This window comes from Thunnus maccoyii, chromosome 1, assembly GCF_910596095.1.
Source record: "Thunnus maccoyii chromosome 1, fThuMac1.1, whole genome shotgun sequence".
Classification (NCBI taxonomy): Eukaryota; Metazoa; Chordata; class Actinopteri; order Scombriformes; family Scombridae; genus Thunnus; species Thunnus maccoyii.
The window spans coordinates 20,285,579-20,301,982 of NC_056533.1; the positions used below are offsets into that span (position 1 = coordinate 20,285,579).

General features: G+C 39.6%; 1 protein-coding gene across 2 annotated transcripts in view; it reads right to left on the minus strand.

Annotated features, from left to right (window-relative positions):
* Positions 1–16,404, minus strand: part of nedd4a (NEDD4 E3 ubiquitin protein ligase a) — a 29,619-nt gene that overhangs the window by 12,004 nt on the left and 1,211 nt on the right. Inside the window, exons 2-6 of one of the 2 annotated variants that reach the window (XM_042410049.1) lie at positions 15,046–15,119; positions 13,326–13,404; positions 13,183–13,221; positions 12,921–12,974; positions 81–131 (exon numbers count right to left, since the gene is read on the minus strand). In XM_042410049.1, the coding sequence (XP_042265983.1) occupies positions 81–131; positions 12,921–12,974; positions 13,183–13,221; positions 13,326–13,404; positions 15,046–15,119 (297 nt within the window). Of the gene's footprint in view, positions 1–80; positions 136–5,470; positions 6,778–12,920; positions 12,975–13,182; positions 13,222–13,325; positions 13,405–15,045; positions 15,120–16,404 lie in introns of those variants that run through there. The other variant, XM_042410058.1, reaches the window with a different exon arrangement.

A 16,404-nucleotide genomic window follows, 5' to 3' on the forward strand; every position in this document is an offset into this window, starting at 1 on the left:
TGCCACGGCAAAACAAATTACATTCAACTTACGTAAATTAATATACAACAGCGGCTGTCCGCAAACAACTAAAGACTCACCGGTATCTGATTTAAGGGAACATCCACCTGTCCGAGAAAGTCATCACGTGTCTGACAGAGAGAGAGAGAGAGAGAGAGAGAGAGAGAGAGAGAGAGAGAGAGAGAGAGAGAGAGAGAGAGAGAGAGAGAGAGAGAGAGAGAGAGAGAGAGAGAGAGAGAGTCATACACAGATGTCAGGATCATCACAATATTATCTCCCCCTAACACACACACACACACACACACACACACACACACACACACACACACACACACACACACACACACACACACACACACACACACACACACAGAGGACTGGCCCAGACATGTTCTGTTACTCAGCCATCTAGGGAGTAATGAGAACTGCTGTCATTTCCCTAATAGGAATACACATGCTGTCTGTGCTACTTACAGTGATTTTTAGCTGTATTTTATCTCTTGTCATATCTTCATCGTATCATTTTTCTTGCAAAAAATCATCTGGCACATCTACTTCTTCTTTAATCATCAGGTGAAACAGAGAGCGTCTCTTATCCTCAATCAAGGAAAAGCACCAAACAGCACAAACACTGCACTATTTTCCCCACTTGAAAACAATGAGTCATTTGACCTGATCTGTTTCCGTATATATTTAGTATGCAGCCTAGATAGGAATGTGTTTACCAGCCTACAATGAATGGCTGCGCTGTGTTTTTATAAACTAAAATAATGTAGCATTTGTCGGATAAATTGTCTTTGCTTTGAACACAATTCACTGGATGCCTTTATCGCGGCCATTACAGTCTTGAAGGCAAACACGCCGCACAGTGGGAGTTAGTCAGTTCGTGACCAAATTAACACTCCCGGCAGGTCAAACTGTCTAACAGCGGTATACAGTGTTTACGTGAACAAATATAGATGGGAGGCCTCCTTCGTCCTGCCCTTGCACTTCTAATAGTTCAGCCAAGTAAAGCAGTCTAAGTCTGAGAGAAAGTCTCCGTGTACACTAGCAGTCAGAACATCCTTATGTGTATTATAATTATCTCCCCTACATGTACATTAAAAAGATTCAAACCACAATGGTGGGCCCCTTTTTTACTTGGATTTTTAACCAAGAACATGTTACATTTTCTAGGTTTCACATTCAATATTGCTAATTATGGAATTCTTGATTGATCAAAAGCCTAAAAAGACACAAGTAAACAAGTGAAGACATACAAGTATTTCTACAGATTGTTTGCAATTTTGTTGCTCTAGGGATTAAATCTTACTCGGTGTCAACGGTGGCACTTCCTGTAAGTCACTCTGCCAGTTTAAATGGGAATCACAAGTGTACAAAGTACTGCAGCAACTAGCAATTATATTCATTATCGATTAATCTGCATTTTTTTCTCAATTAATTAATTGTTTGATCTAAACAACGTCAAATGTTAATGTCACCAAAATTGGAACAAAGGGCCGTATGGTATTTTTGCTATTCTTTAGCTGTTGTTGTTTTTTATGGTTGCAGTGCATTTTAGGAAAGCCATTTAAGTAGTTTTTATATTTATTTACACACCACAGTCCACAGGATATTATGAAGGTTTGTGTAGTAGTCGTTGGTAATTGGTTTATGTGTCTTTTGTCATGTTTACATACAGCCCCCAAAGAAGCCAGAAGTACAGGAGATTTACCAGAATGTACAAGAGTTTATACAGTAAATACTGAGGTTTCACGCAGCACAATGAACCGTCTCTTCGCCCCCCTTGTATTTACGTTTACAACAGTTAATGTAAGCTGAGAGGAGACTCAGGAGTTTCTAAAATATGAAGACATGAATAAACAAAGTCACTCCGACTGATGAAGGACATTTCTACACTTTAGCGTCCTGTCTCACATATATATACACGTCTGCAAGGTTAATCTGTGGTATTGATTCTCAGATCTTGTTAAAGCAAATTAATTCAAGTGCATATCATGGAGCTGAAGCTTCAGTCACCAGTGTATTGCTCAGGATTACTGCGCTTTTTTTTAATATCCTCCTATCATTCATTCATATCTACTGACAACATCTAAAATGATGACAAGTTTGTTTTAGTGTCATATTCACATGTATGAGTCAGCACTGATTAAATCTACCTTCACTTAAATTCCCCCTCCATTAAAACTAAAATTACAGTATATTTAAGTTTAGACTTCGCAGAACAAGTCATCCACTATTTCTGTATCTCTCAGAAGTCTAATGCTGCCCTTCATAACTTAACAGTCTGCTCAGATGTTCAGAAGCTTGACTAAACAAACATTCACAGACTAATTGGACAACTGATCCTTCTGTCAAAACAAAACTCAGCTCAGTATTTCATAAACAGTAATGCATACACAACTACAAATTAAAAAGTCAAGCAAGTCACTTTTATATCTGTAGCGAACAGAATACACAAACAGTATCTTTCCATCGCAGACTTCCTGGATGTAGGGTGAGGAGAGGCCAAGCTTGACAAAAAGGAAGTGGAAGTATGGACACATATGAAAAATAGCTATTAAAAATCTGCCAGTGATAAAATGATAACAGAGATAAATGACTGATTCCCATTCACAGCATCCCTGAAGGTTCATTTGACAGTAAATGCAACTCATTTCAGCACGTGGTGTTAGGCGACACTGACCACATCCTGTATGAGGCGGTGGCAAACAGCTACAAACACACGTTTTAGGTGTCTGTGGGGCAAGCTCAGCGATATCCGTTGCCAACAAACTACTTCTGACAGGTGGAGAGCAGATTGTGAAATCTAAACTTCTGAAGAGCTACACAGCTTAAGTTATTGGAGTGAGTAAACAGAGTCTCCGACGATGAACCACTCCTGATCAGCAGCTCACACGTCTGAGAAACAGTTACATTAAGTAGGTTGAAATATACAGTATAAGACACTCAGGGAGCAAATAAAGATTGACAGAACTGCAGAGACTATGCTTTGATTGTCTATAAAATGATTTGGGAAGTTTTTGTCTTACAAACCTGAAACCATGGTCACTGAAAGAGGCAGCCACGTTAAGTCTGTTAGCCTGCATTATTCATTTGTTACACTGATAGAGAATGTATAACCAGGACATATTTATTTAACAGCTAAAGAAAGGAAGTCTGTATAGTTTCCTAGCTGCTGGCTATGTTACAGTTATTAACCAGTTTAAGGCCTGAGAGTTAAGGAGGTTGGGAAATTTGCTGGTCTCTTTTCATAGTAGGCGAGTGATTTCTTAAAACCACATGTTATCACTTCTGAAGGAATCTGGAAGAGTTCCAACTTGAAGTAGGAAATGAAGCCATCCACCCCCACCACAAACACTGTGGCAGCTGCACAAAACTAGTTAGCCTATCAAATTCTGACGAGTCCATAATGGCCTGTAGGTCAAGTTCAACAAGATACCCTTAAAAAGTTTTGGTCTTGACATTATTACTACATCTTGGTACTTCTTATTGAGTGAATTCCTGCTCATTCAATCAAGTAATGACTTGCGACTGTTCATAATACAGCAGAGAGATTTCTGATAAATGTCGTTCACCTTTCTTGTGTAACGTGGTCACACCTGGTTGTTCATTGACTCATGAGGTGAGGAATATAGGGTTATTAGGACACTGCAGATAAGAGCAGTTAACCTAAAAATTTCCATGAAAACTTCCATTGTGGGACTTTCTTTTCTTTTTTTTTTTTTTTTAAACAGCCAGCTACGTCAAAAGGTTTTAAAGTTTTTCCTTTGATTGTGAAGCTGTGTTTTTAAAAAAGTAGTTGGTTTCTCTACTGGTGAAATAAATACATGATGTAAACTTTTCCTTATATATTGTAGGTTTAGTTTTTGATTTTACTTTTTGAATCATTTCATAAAATTATAAAATTCCTTTCCTTGTTTTGGTAGTAGTAGACATATTAAAATGTTGTTGTAGCCTGAGGTGATCTCTTTTACCACTGCTCTAAAGTGAAGGTCATCTGTGAGTGCAAAGCTCATATAAACATATCTAGTTAATAAAATGATACTAATTTTAAAAAACAACCCATTTCCAACATATGTGTAATATTCTTACATGGTTCTAAGTTCTCCGAAATAAGACACACTTTTTGTTTATGACTTTTATATTGAAGGTGACTCATTTGATCACCTGATTTTCACACAGTGTGAATCACTTTGTTGCGGCTCAGCTGCGGGTGCACAGCGGTCACAATGTAGTCAAATGTGTGTAATATTTGATGCAGAGAAGTAGATGTGTGACATGACACTGGACTAAATGCGCATGAAGGACGACAAACATCAATAGCTAAAGTGTGTATAATCGAGATTTACAGAAGCAAATTTAGATCTTTCAAAGTAGATGCACTTGTTAATTACCGGCGGAGATTTTCTTACTTGACAACCTGCTAAATGCAGGGGGGGTGGGGGGGGGGCTGACACTTGAAACTTCACAAACACTGCCTAGCAGGCGAGGGGGACCCACAGGGAAGGGAACACACCATCCTTTTACTGGGAAAGGCTCACGCTCCTGTCCTGCCTACATTACATTACCCCCACCATACACTCACACACCATGTCCACAGATGGCTGGCATGACTGTGCGCTGCTCTAGTGTCATGCTGTTAAATTTGAATCCACGGGACTGGGCAGTGCTACAGACCACCAGACTATCTGGAGTCAGGGGGAATATTTCAGAGGCACTTTATTTATATCAGCAAGGGGCACCGCTTTTCCCACCACTAAAATTAGCCCGGGTAAATACTTAAGTCGATTACTCATAGCGTTAACAGAATAATAAAAATTGAGAACTATTCTAAAAACGAACACATGTTCACACACTAGCAAAACCTACACACTCATAAAAAGGAGAAAGTGGGGCAGCTTTTCCTGCTCATTCACAATTTTCTTGGAAAACAATATTGAAATGGATTTACTGTAATGTAACTGAATACCGCTGAATGTTTGTCCACATTGGGCTTGTTAATTGCATGACTTAGCTGTAGCAATCTTCTCAGTTACTGAGTGTGGCTCTATCTTGTGGTGAATCTAATGGCAGACCCTGAGTAAACAGCATTTTAAGGTTTTGAACGGTGATGGAAGTGAAGGAGATCATAGCATATTTATTCCATATTGTAAATATCTAGTACTGTACATGTGTAAGAAGTAATACCCTTGACTGATACACTTTCCGCTATTATCAATAAGCCCAATATGCAAAATTCAGCATGTAGCCAACATTAATGTTTTTGTTATTTGAAGTTTTAATGTTACACTTCAATCTCATTCTGTACATGGAGGCAGAAGTCAAAATGTCACTTGAGCAGCCCAACTAAAGCAGTATGGAATCTACTTGAACCAGTTGAACAACATTATAGGCGACTGCACGCTGTTCCTTCAAAGGTTCATACATGACACTCACCTTGGTGTTTTGACCAGGGTTCTTTGGTGTATTATTCCCTTTGTGGCTTGTGTTTACATCAGTAACAGAGCTGGGCAACTTAGCTGGGCAGCAAGGAGTCAGATGAATGTGCACATGTGGAGAGCAAGGACTACTGAGTTTTGGATTTGAAACGTGACATGAAATTCCAGTGTTTGGGTAGGGCACCTCCAGGGAAAAGCTCCTTTGAATGGCACGATGACAATGGGTTTCCTCAGGCCTTTCCTGACCTTTTCCTAATGAACAAACTTTTTTCTCTGTTGGTTTAGCTGAGGAGAACAAACAAGCAGAGGTACTACGATACAGTTTTTTGCAAGGGTCCTGTTCACCCTCAGGATGTGCAGCTGGGTAAGGAGCCTCAGGATATTCCACATTGACTGTAGCTGTGGTTGTAGCTCCTTTCCCAGATGTAATTGGTCTCTGGTGAGCAAAGTGCAGCAGCACGCTGCTAGAGTGACGATTTAATCTGTCTTGTGTTAATGGCTGTTCCATCACTTTACTCCTGTCCTCTGTTTTGTATTTTGGTTCATCCTGTAAAGGAATATTAAATTGCACCATGTGTTTGGTGTCTCTAAACTCGGCTGAACAGCTTCCTTTTGAGAAACGATGGCCACTTACTGCTGTGGTGGTGGACCCTTTGCAAGTCATTTCCTCATCATCCTGTGAAAATTCACCGGCAGATGTCTGAAAAGATGGCTGATGAGAACCCCTCGCTGGTGGGAGAACAGGTAGAGCCACTGGACTGACTGGGGAAGCAGGTGGAGTGCTGCAGGGGCTCTTTGGAAATATAACCAAGGAGGAGCACCGTCTCAACGGGACCTTGGACTTGCGGCAGAGTAGACTCCTCTCCTGGGTGGTCCTGTGCTTTTCTGAAGCCTCTGGCTCAAAGATGCTGTTACTGCTACAGTACCCGGCATCGCTGGCCATGCTGCTGCTGCACGAGCCTCCGTCAGAGCCAGTACCTGCTCCTCCTTCACCACCCCCGGGTTCTCCATCCTCTATACTGCCATCCAGCTCTCCGCTGAGCTTGCCACAGGGTTGCAGCGAAATCTGCAGAACACTTTTTTTACTACATCCTCCAGTGTTAACCCTGGGTATGAATACTGAGGAGTAACGCTGTAAATTACCATCGTCTGGTGACAGAGGAGTCACCTTCAAGTGGACAGAACTGTGCGCCAGACTCTCTGTGGGGCTTTGAGCTGAAACACTGAGTCCACTCTCTTCACCATGGCTGCTGAGGCTCTCTGACAGAGGGTCCGTGTTGCTTCTCCTTGACGCAAAATGCAAGCGGAGCCGACGTGCCATTCGTTTAACTCTCTAATCCCTGCTGAGCCGGCGAGCGCTGCATGATAAAACTTGCTGGTAGGAAAAAAGAAAAGCAAAGCAACTGCTCCGAGCTCCGCTCTGTGATCACAATCATTAGTGGCTGTACATTGCCAAAATAGCTCTGGTGACAACCTACATTCCTCTCCAGGCTGATCTCAGCTTTTAGTCAGAGGAGGTCAGTGGTTCTGTTTGGAGACATGACCCAAACATACGACCTTTGAAACTAGAGCAAACCCAGAGGTTAGCCCCTTTAGGGAGCTTAAACTCTATACGGAAAACAAAATGACACTAAAACTTAAAGGTTCCACTGCTGACCTGCTTTATAACCTTAGCTTTGCTGCTAATTAACTGTACCTCCTGAGTTCCTGTCAGATTCAAATCTAACACCCCATGTTTTCTCCAGACGCCTTACTCCTGTTCAACACTTTGGAACAAAAAACAACATGGTAGCCCTCTACGGTGCATATTGGACTGAAGCTCTGTTACATCTGCCTCAGGCCACTCACTCAAGACTCTACTTCCTGCTGCAGCTACACTTCTAATGTTTCTGCTGCTCTGTGCCCCCACAAATATTTTTACCCACTGCTATTGAATTACAGGAAATCAAAGGGAATGACTTTCAACATAATTCTATATGAAACTGAGGACTGGGTTGCAAAAATCACATAACACACCATTAAACCACCATAACCCATGAAACTATACAGGAAAGTGACTGTAAACCGCAAAAGTCATCAATCTGATTTCATGTAAAGGCACAACTTAAGTTATGTAATATTTTAGCAGGTGATATTTGCTTGCAAAGAAACAAACAAACAAAAATTTCAGTAATCTTAAAATCAGTAATCTGATTCTGTAAACTGTAACATTTTGTCTGCCTGCCTGCAGGAAAATGCAAGAAGAGCGAGAAAGAACCATGATTGCTTTGACAGTGACATGACACCTGTTATATGACACCTCATGTAACAGTCAGTGCTGGTCTGATTTCCTTTCCACAACTGTTGACAGTCCTATTTATTAATAGCAGCCTATTGTGTGCCAGGCTGGCCTATTTCAGGGCATTACTCTGCAGCCAAATCTGTTTCAGTTTAATGTGTAATAGTAAGAAGCACATCCAGGATAAAGACATGATTCACCAGAGGACACTTCACTGCTGCAGTCAAACTCATTTTTAAAACAACTCTGACAGAAGCACCAGGAAACCTCGTGACTGGCTATTAATCACTCATCCAGCCAAAAGCAGGTTCAAATAATGGTAGTGCATAGACCATGAGATAAGAGTGGATGACGCACACACATTTACACCAAGTCATATGGTGTAAGAGGCCAATAATAAAGCCAAGCTATGAGTAGTAATACACATGAATATGACAATAAATTCAACACTGTACCTGAGAGAAACTCTGGAAGGACAAACTATATTTACTGAACTCTTTAGGGAACATGTGAGTGTCTTTAAAAACTGTGTCAGCAAGGTGTGGATGGAGTAGAGACTGGACATTAAGAGACAAAGGGTGGCCCTGTAAACCAGCAGGTGCAGCTGCAATGAAGTGAGGTTAATGAGTTGCTAAAATGTATGAAGTAACATCATCTTTTCATGTTTGTGGAGAAATCAAACCTGCTATGTCTGCTGTTAATGAAGAAATCTGAGATATCATGGTAAATGGACTGCACTTACATAGCGCCTTTCTAGTCTTCCAACCACTAAAAGTGCTTTTACACTACAAGGCACATTCACTCATTCACACGCACACACTGATGGCGGCAAGCTGGTGCAGTCATCAGGAGCAATTTAGGGTTCATCATCTTACCCGAAGCACTTCGACATGCGGACTGGAGGAGCCGGGAAATGAACCACCAATCTTCCAATTAGTGGATGACCCACTCTACCTCTAATCAGCCGCCTCTAATCAGGGGGAAAACAAACCAACATCTTGAAAAAGTAAAAGTCTATCAGAATTGAAAATGGTCTGTACAAAGTACCAGACAGTGAGTGCTCTGTGGGTGTTGAAATGTAAGAAATTGAGTTTCCTGGCATCTATATTTATATACGTACATATATGTAGCTCGACATCTGGGGAGTAACATCACAATAATCTAAGCTTTAAAACATACAGATGCCTGAGCCTGTTTAAAAGAGAGAACTGCCAGCCTGATCAATATCACCGGGACTTTCTGGTTGTCTGTGGACAGATCTAACCACCACTTTTTGTTTTCCTTCAGGAAACAGTTAGGTTTGGTTAGTTAACGTTACACTGTCCCTGAGGCTCTTTAGCCTTCAACAGTCTATAAAAACTTCCTGAATTCTGCCGTTGGTTGCACAACAACTCGTTCCCATTTTATCAGTTTTTTCATGCGAATTTATGATGGCAATTCATTTGCGGAGGAGAATCATGGCAACTTGCACATACGGTGATGCCATGTACAAACCCTTTATTCACACTGTCTCTGAAGGTGATACAGGGCCTGCTGAACAAACGTCTCCCAGTATTTGATATCTGAAAGGACGAAGGAAGTGTCAAAGTATCCATTGGAGTCTGTGCATATGTGAGTGTCTCCAGCTGGTGATGAAACAACGTGGAGCCACTGAAAACAACAGAGCTGCTACATCACTGTCGCCTGGAACACTCCTTCTCTCACTTCATTCACTAAATAGCTTAACCTGCTCAGCAAGCAGCTTAGGTGCTGAACTCAGCATAAATGACTCGTACTTATTTCACACTCCAGCATTCACAAAGTGACTGATTAGAAGTTAAAAGTGTTGTATTCTTTGAGCCTTATGGTTGTGCTAAACATTTAAAGATGGTGTTGCTAGAGGAAAGATATTAAAAAACAAAAGGGTTTGTCCCCCCTGGAAGCACAAATGTTCATGTCCTTATATCTATGCTTAAGACTAAGTTGGCCTGAGTGCGACACAAGACAAAAGTGTCCAAAACCGCCGGCGGAAATTAATACAAGATGGGAATTTCATGGCAATCTGCCCGTTATCCTTTGATATTTCTCTGGTAAATGTGGAAACTGTGGCTTTATAGTGGCGCTAAAGGAAAGACATGCAGTTCCCAGAAATATCAGGATTCATCCTGTAGGCAAATGTCAATGTAATACTGCGGTTAGTTTTAAAGATACATTGTCATGAAACATAATGTTGATCAAGGGACAATTTGAACCTCGTAGTAGCACTACATGTAGGTGAAAGGTCGAGCTGTGAGTGACAAAAAGTACGAGATAGTCATCAGTGAGGAACAATAAGTAGACCATGATCAACAGACACAGTTTCAGACTCGACTGCTAACAAGACAAATGTGAACAAGTTTCCTGCATTCTCTGCCCAATGCTCACTTCCTCACTCACATACACACATGCACACACACACACACACACGTAGGCACTCTCTTTCTCTCTCTCTCTCTCTCACAGTGCTGACACGCCCTCCAAATTTCTATGAAGTCTACCTGCAGCATGACAAGGCAGCTTTGAGTCAGTCACACCCTGGTTTGTTTTATCATGTGACTGTAAAGCAGCGACGTAATAAGAAGTTCTAGAAGAATCCAACCAGACTGCAAATAAAACAACACACAGTAAAGAAAGCACAAGGTTTTACAACCAAACTAAATCCTGGATTAAAGCTGCTGCTTTATTTAAACCTGCTGAGGGACCATAGATGAAAATCAAATCCAAACCAAAATTGTGCAACACATGAAACTGCAGCAAATGCTCAATATCTACAAGCTCCTTTGCAAATTCACTAATATGAATAGAAAATAAAAATAACAAAGGCAAATAAATAAAGTACTGCAAGACAATGACAATAATGAGAACAGCAGGGAGGGAGAGGGATAAAACAAATACATGACGTTGTATAATAGAGCAGTTTTAGTTCAGTGCAGAATTTTGACACACTGTGCATAAATTACTGGATTATTAACTGTTACAAATGGCTTTCTGGCACACAGCTGTGCAATGATTTGACTAATCTGCTGATAATCTAATTTGCTGCTGCTTGTTATGTTCACTGAGCAGCTTCTACCAACAGGACGAGTTGATGAAGCAGCATCTAGCCACGGACACTGCTGGAGATTGGGCAGGTAAAGATATGTCCAAACTCTTCATAAGTGCAATTCAGTGAGAAAACTGCAGTTATTTCAGTGCAGAGAATTACAAGCCACTGTTGTTTCAATTAAATCACTGTAGTTTTTAGACACATAAAAATACAGTAGGTGTGGAATATGTGGCCAAAATGTTGAGTGTAGGCTACACAAGCTTCTTATATTAAAGTGTTATTTTGCTCATATTTTCTAATAGTTCTAATTTAAAAGTTTGACACTTGACAGTATTCCTGTTCTTCTGGAGGTGCATGTGTGTAAAGTTAAACAAAGAGATGACAATATGTAATTTATTCACTACATGTCATTGTACACATTCAATATGCCTTCAGAGAAAATAATTTTATAATTTTATGGTGATGTCTTCAAATGTCTTGTTTTGTTTTGTCAACAGTCCAAAATCCCCCAAAAATTCTGTTTATTATTATTATGTGTGACAAAGGAAAGCTTCATATCCTCACATTTTTGGTATTTTTGCTTAAAAAAGAGCAAAAATGTTCCCTCTGTAAGCTTTACAATCTGCAAAGCAATACAACATCTTTTATCCCTAGACCCTTGATTCGATAAAGAAAAACTGCCCCCCAAAAAAAACCCTTTAACAGGGGAAAAAAATGGAAGAAACTTCAGGAAGAGCAACAGAAGGATCCCCCTTCTAGGATGGACAGACATGCAGTGGATGTTGTGTGTACAGAAGACTCCAGATGGCAGATTTATCACCTAATCTTTGTAGCTCTAGTTGAGATGATATTTTGTGGGGTCAAAACCAGGACTCTGGGGCCGCTTGTGTTGGCTAACGTCTTGGCTATGTTTACATTACATACAGAAAAAGCCCAGTTAGCCGCAATTCTCACACAACAGCAATGTGTCACTGTGGTTTGGCTACTCAGGTGTCCCAGGACCTGCTGTGCATCACGTCAGCATGAAACTGGGTCAGCAGCTCAACTGATATGCTGCAACTCGTTTCTCCTAGAAGCTTTTACTTTGCTGTGCACCAACCGTTTTATCATGGCATCTATGTGCTCTACAGCCTCCATTCTCCTAACTCACTCTACCAAAACATGACAACCTTGGATCACTTCTTACTAAAACTCCTGCTACAAACCACAACCTTATGCACGTGTTTATAACAAAAACTACTTAGCTACAGATCACCTCACACTGTAAGCAACAGGCATGAGGATGATCTTAAGGTAGCCAGATTTGCCCGTATTTACAGCTCTGAATAATAAAGTATCCCAGTTTCCAACAATATCACATATGTCGTGGCAAAATAAGGGCAGCTGTATTTTTGACAGGCTGACACTGTACTCGATCTGCAGAAATATGACACATTCCCTTGTTCAGCACTGATTATGGTGTGTTAGGTTACTAAACAGAATATTTTAAAATATTGGTTTACAGCTCCACTGCGAAGCATCTGCGAATCTGACTGTTTTAAATTTCCAAACCTGTGTGAGACTATTTCCTACAGTAGCTTGAACATCTTTGGACTGTGTCCAACATGCTGAATTTGTTACAACTGTCAACACTGCAACTATCAATTAAGACATGTCTACAGCGGAGTAGCTCTTTAAATTGATTCCAATATTTGTCTCATTATCTGAGGCCTTTCAGAGTCTACAGAGCCAGCAGGCTTTTAAGTACAATATACATGATAACATAAACCTATTATGTATCGTGTACAGCAGGTGAAGGTGTGCTGAAGTGTATAAAAGTGATGTGCACTAAAAATGAAATGATATGTTTGAATTTACTTGTGGAAGATGAAGATTTATATTTTCATTTCACGTCAGAAAACAGACTTCAACACTGGCTGTGAAGGAACAAAGTATTCTATACACACTGATGTATTCTGAAGTGGAGTCCACCTACTTTCACTCACTAACTCACAATCTCAACAGATTTAGTCGGAAATAAACAGCACTACAGCAATAAAAAAAAGACAAATATTGTCCAGCACATCAAGCTAAAACCAAACTTTTTTCAGTCTGACGGACGACACACTAAAAGGTTTAACATATCTTAATGACCTACCAGACGGTTCTCATCAAACACCTCCAGCAGCAGACGATGCTTCCTGGGATCAACCTGAAACATAATACAGACTGTAAACTCAAAAATACTGAACTACTGTGTGCAACTATGAGCCAGGATCAACGAAGCCCATGAATTTTTAGCATTTTATGGTCAAATGTTATGAAGTATAAAGTAAATTAATCCAGTTTCCTGTTCACTTTGTGAGGAAAAAAAAAAGAAAATGTTCACATTTGGTGAATTTTCATTTTTCTTCACTTACTCTGAAAAAGAATTCTTCGTTCCATTTTGGGTCCAAAGTCTTCAGGTTACATGAGAGGGGAAAGAAAAAAACAACAAAGATTAAACATGAGTCAACTAATAAAAGACAGGTGTAACTGCAGATGTGCATGTTCACTTTGTCACCTTTTTTATTGTTTTAGTCTGAAGACTTGTTATTTCTCCATTGACAGGGTCATAGAGGGACAGTCTTGTATATGGATCGCTGTAACACACAAAGAGAGACACATTTAGATTCAGCTCTGGGACAGACATCCAGCTCTAAAAGATTTACACAGTTACATCTACTTCCTGCTCTTGTATTAGTGGTTTGTGTGGTTTGTCCTCTGCTTCATGTCTAAATGGTAACAAAATACTTTACATCTTCATCTGATCACATCAGATCTGAGAAACATTAACATAATGGTTCTGGCTGCTTACTGAAACCGTTAATTTCTCAACGCTTTAGGGCACTATGACATGCATTAAAACCACATCAATCAGTCACATCTCATTACCCGGTCATATCGCCACTTCAGGCCTACAGCAATGTCTTGTGATTGGTAATGTATTAAGTGACTGCTGTTTCATTACAATGATACCAATAAAGCAATTCTGGCATAACATGAAATACTGAACATATAGCAGATGAGACAGAAGAACAGCCGACAGAACTGACAATTCATTCATTCTTAATTATTGTAGATGCTGTTCTTAAATTACATCTAAATGTTATGAATACAAATTTTAAATGCTTTTCAAATAAATAATTTAAAGAAAACTAAAAGTAGCGCAAAAACTTGGTGTGAAAGGGTTTTTAGAAAGAGGAATAAAGAGGCTGAAAAACAATAAAACTAAACATATTTAAATACATGAAATGTTTGTAATTTTTTAGCTATTAGTCAGTGTACAGTGAACTAAATAGAATGATATTTGAGAATTTAGAGAACTCTCTGGGGCTTTTTTCAATCGACACTCATTACCACTTCCTGCTCTTGGAGGAGTTTCCAGCATTTCAAAAGTCTGAGCTGTTTGCGTAGAAGAAAATACCAGCGAAAAATGTGTGAAATGAATGCCCTGAATTCTCGATTCCTGTGTTATGTTTAAAGAATTCAGTATTTTCTCTTTTTCTTGTAGATAATGTCTAATCTAATGTACTGTGAGCCTTTACAACCCCAATAAAAACTTAATCAGGACTAAACATTTGTAAAAATTAAACCTGTGGTCTCTCTTTCAAACACGCTACTTTAAGATCTTAATGGTTGACTTGACCAGAATAACAGAGAAGAACACAAACTGACTTCATGGCTCACTGACAGACAAACACGGACTGTTGTCTCATTGGAAAATATTGTCATCACCTTCCTGTCGCTCTACACAAAACTCAGAGGATGCAGCTTCAGCACATTGTGATTGTCCAGCTTTACTGTTGACCGTAATGAGTAAAACTGTGGGGAAAAAGGTCACCGAAGTTGCACAAGAAGATGATGACATTCATTTTACAGAAAGAAACGTGAGGCATGGCATGACCTATTAAATGTGAATAAAATGTATACTCAGAAGTACACTTAAAACTATCAGGTGAATAATTGAAAATTATGTAGAAATATGAAAAAAATAAAGAAATTATAAAATGTCAAATATCCTCTGGTTCCAGCCTCTCAAATGTGAGGATTTGCTGTTTTTCTCTTTTATATATGTTTGTAATTTTAACATCTTTGAGTCACTTTGGGATCTGGAAAATTGTGACAGACATTTTATTATTTTCTGCTGTTTTATAAATGAAACAGTTCATTAAAACATACCTGAAACAGATTAACTAGTTGTTAGTTGGGCCTTGAATAAGTGCTACATATCAGCGACTTACCTGGCTCCAAGTATATCTTTTTTGGCCAGCCCAATTCCAGAAACGACTTTCACTTTTAGGACTCTGGATTCATCCTTAAATAACAAAACAACAACAACAACAACAAAGTTTATGAATGTGATAATGGCATCTTTACAAAGTCTACCTGGGTAACTGATGGAGATTTAAAGACAGAGATCAGAGTGTTACAGCAGCTAAATGACACATAAATCACAGACCAAACAACATAAGGACACTCAAAGAGGTAAATAACTAAAAACTAAAATAAATAAACATTCATTCTTAACTGGAAACTGAACTTAAACTAAAAACTATATTTGGGGGCAGCTGTGGTTCAGGAGGATGAGCGAGTCCACCACTAATCAGAAGGTCGGTGGTTCGATCCCCGGCTCCTCCAGTCTGTATGTCAAAGTGTCATTGGGCAATATACTGAACCAAAAATTTTGTGTGTGTGTGTGTGTGTGTGTGTGTGTGTGTGAATGGGTGAGTGAGCATTAGAAACACTAATGCGCTTTGGCTTTCGCTCCTGATGAGCAGGTTGGCACCCTGCATGGCAGCCTCTGCCATCAGTGTATGAATGTGTGTGACTGTAAAAGCACTTTGAGTGATCAATATACTAGAAAAGTGCTATAAAAATGTAGCCCATTTACTACATAACTACTATACTCTAAATATTAACAATGATTGTGCTTTGATAGATAGACAGATAGATAGATAGATAGATAGATAGATACTTTATTAATCCCAAAGGGAAATTAAAGTGTTACAGCAGACACTTGACATAAATCAAAATACAAAAACAGCAAGGTAAGAAAAAGAAACAAATACAATTAAAGGTTAATGGTCAGTGCAAGTGTATTATATACCGTATATGATAGTTTTTACTGGCATACTGTGTCTACCCCCCAGAACAATCACTGTTGTTTACTGTCCAAGATGATGTAACATCCTGACAATACTTGGCACTTATTCTCGTTTCCCACCATAGCCCCACACTCACTTACACTTTACTGTGAAGTTAAGTGAGTCATCCAGGGATTTCGCAATCAATCACTCTGGCTTTGCTCAAAAAGACTCTACAAGGCCTTTTAACAACATTACACCTGGTCTGACAACAACCTGGCGGCAGCCGTTGGCCAACAGTGAGGCGTTAACGGCTCCGGAGCCTGTTGGTTTCCTGATTTCCTGAAAAAGTCACCACATAAGGGCTCTTTCATTTGGTGAAATCGTGATAGCATTAGCTGGGAAGTAGAGGTGATCAATTCCATCGATTTTTCTATCAATGAGTAACGCATTTAAGCCCAATACCAAAAAGACAAATAACGTTAAGTGAAGCAGCTATAGTTAGATAAGTTAGTG